This window comes from Camelina sativa, unplaced genomic scaffold (assembly GCF_000633955.1).
Source record: "Camelina sativa cultivar DH55 unplaced genomic scaffold, Cs unpScaffold08978, whole genome shotgun sequence".
In the NCBI taxonomy this organism is placed as follows: Eukaryota; Viridiplantae; Streptophyta; class Magnoliopsida; order Brassicales; family Brassicaceae; genus Camelina; species Camelina sativa.
This window is the reverse complement of record NW_010930040.1, coordinates 1-419: the sequence shown is the minus strand read 5'-3', so window position 1 is coordinate 419 and position 419 is coordinate 1. Positions and strand designations below refer to the sequence as shown.

At 49.9% G+C, this 419-nt stretch overlaps 1 protein-coding gene across 1 annotated transcript; it reads right to left on the bottom strand.

Annotated features, from left to right (window-relative positions):
* Nucleotides 1-6: 6 nt before the first annotated feature.
* On the bottom strand, nucleotides 7-416 carry LOC104775127 (protein LIGHT-DEPENDENT SHORT HYPOCOTYLS 10-like; the record flags this gene model as incomplete). Its single annotated transcript, XM_010499388.1, has 1 exon — nucleotides 7-416. A coding segment is annotated over one exon (366 nt), but the record flags the coding sequence as incomplete, so codon positions are not given.
* Nucleotides 417-419: the final 3 nt, after the last annotated feature.

The following is a 419-nucleotide window of genomic DNA, read 5'->3' as shown; positions in this document are numbered from 1 at the left end:
AATGGAGAAATATATTACCACAAAAGTCTTTCACGAAGATGGAGAATCTCTTAAGAGAAGCTGAAGGAAGAGGATGAGGAAGAAGAAGAGTCGTCTCTTCCACCACCCATCTCCGACGTTGGCTTCTTCTTCTTCTTCTTCTTGTAAGGAATCCCTCTAGCCTTAGCCTGACACTCCCTAACCTCCCTCAGATAAACCCTTATCGCTCCACTAGCGAAAGGGTTCGTCTCCGGAGATCCACCGTTCTCCTCATAAGCTGCTCTCAGCCGTCCGATCAAAGCGTCTAGACTTCCCCAAGCTTGTCTGAGAGGGCACGTGCAAGGAGCTGGTGGCTCAGGCTGGCCGTAGAACATACAGCCAGGTACGTGCACCTTTGTCTTACCGAACTGGTCTAAGTACCTGAGGAAATCAAGCACGTG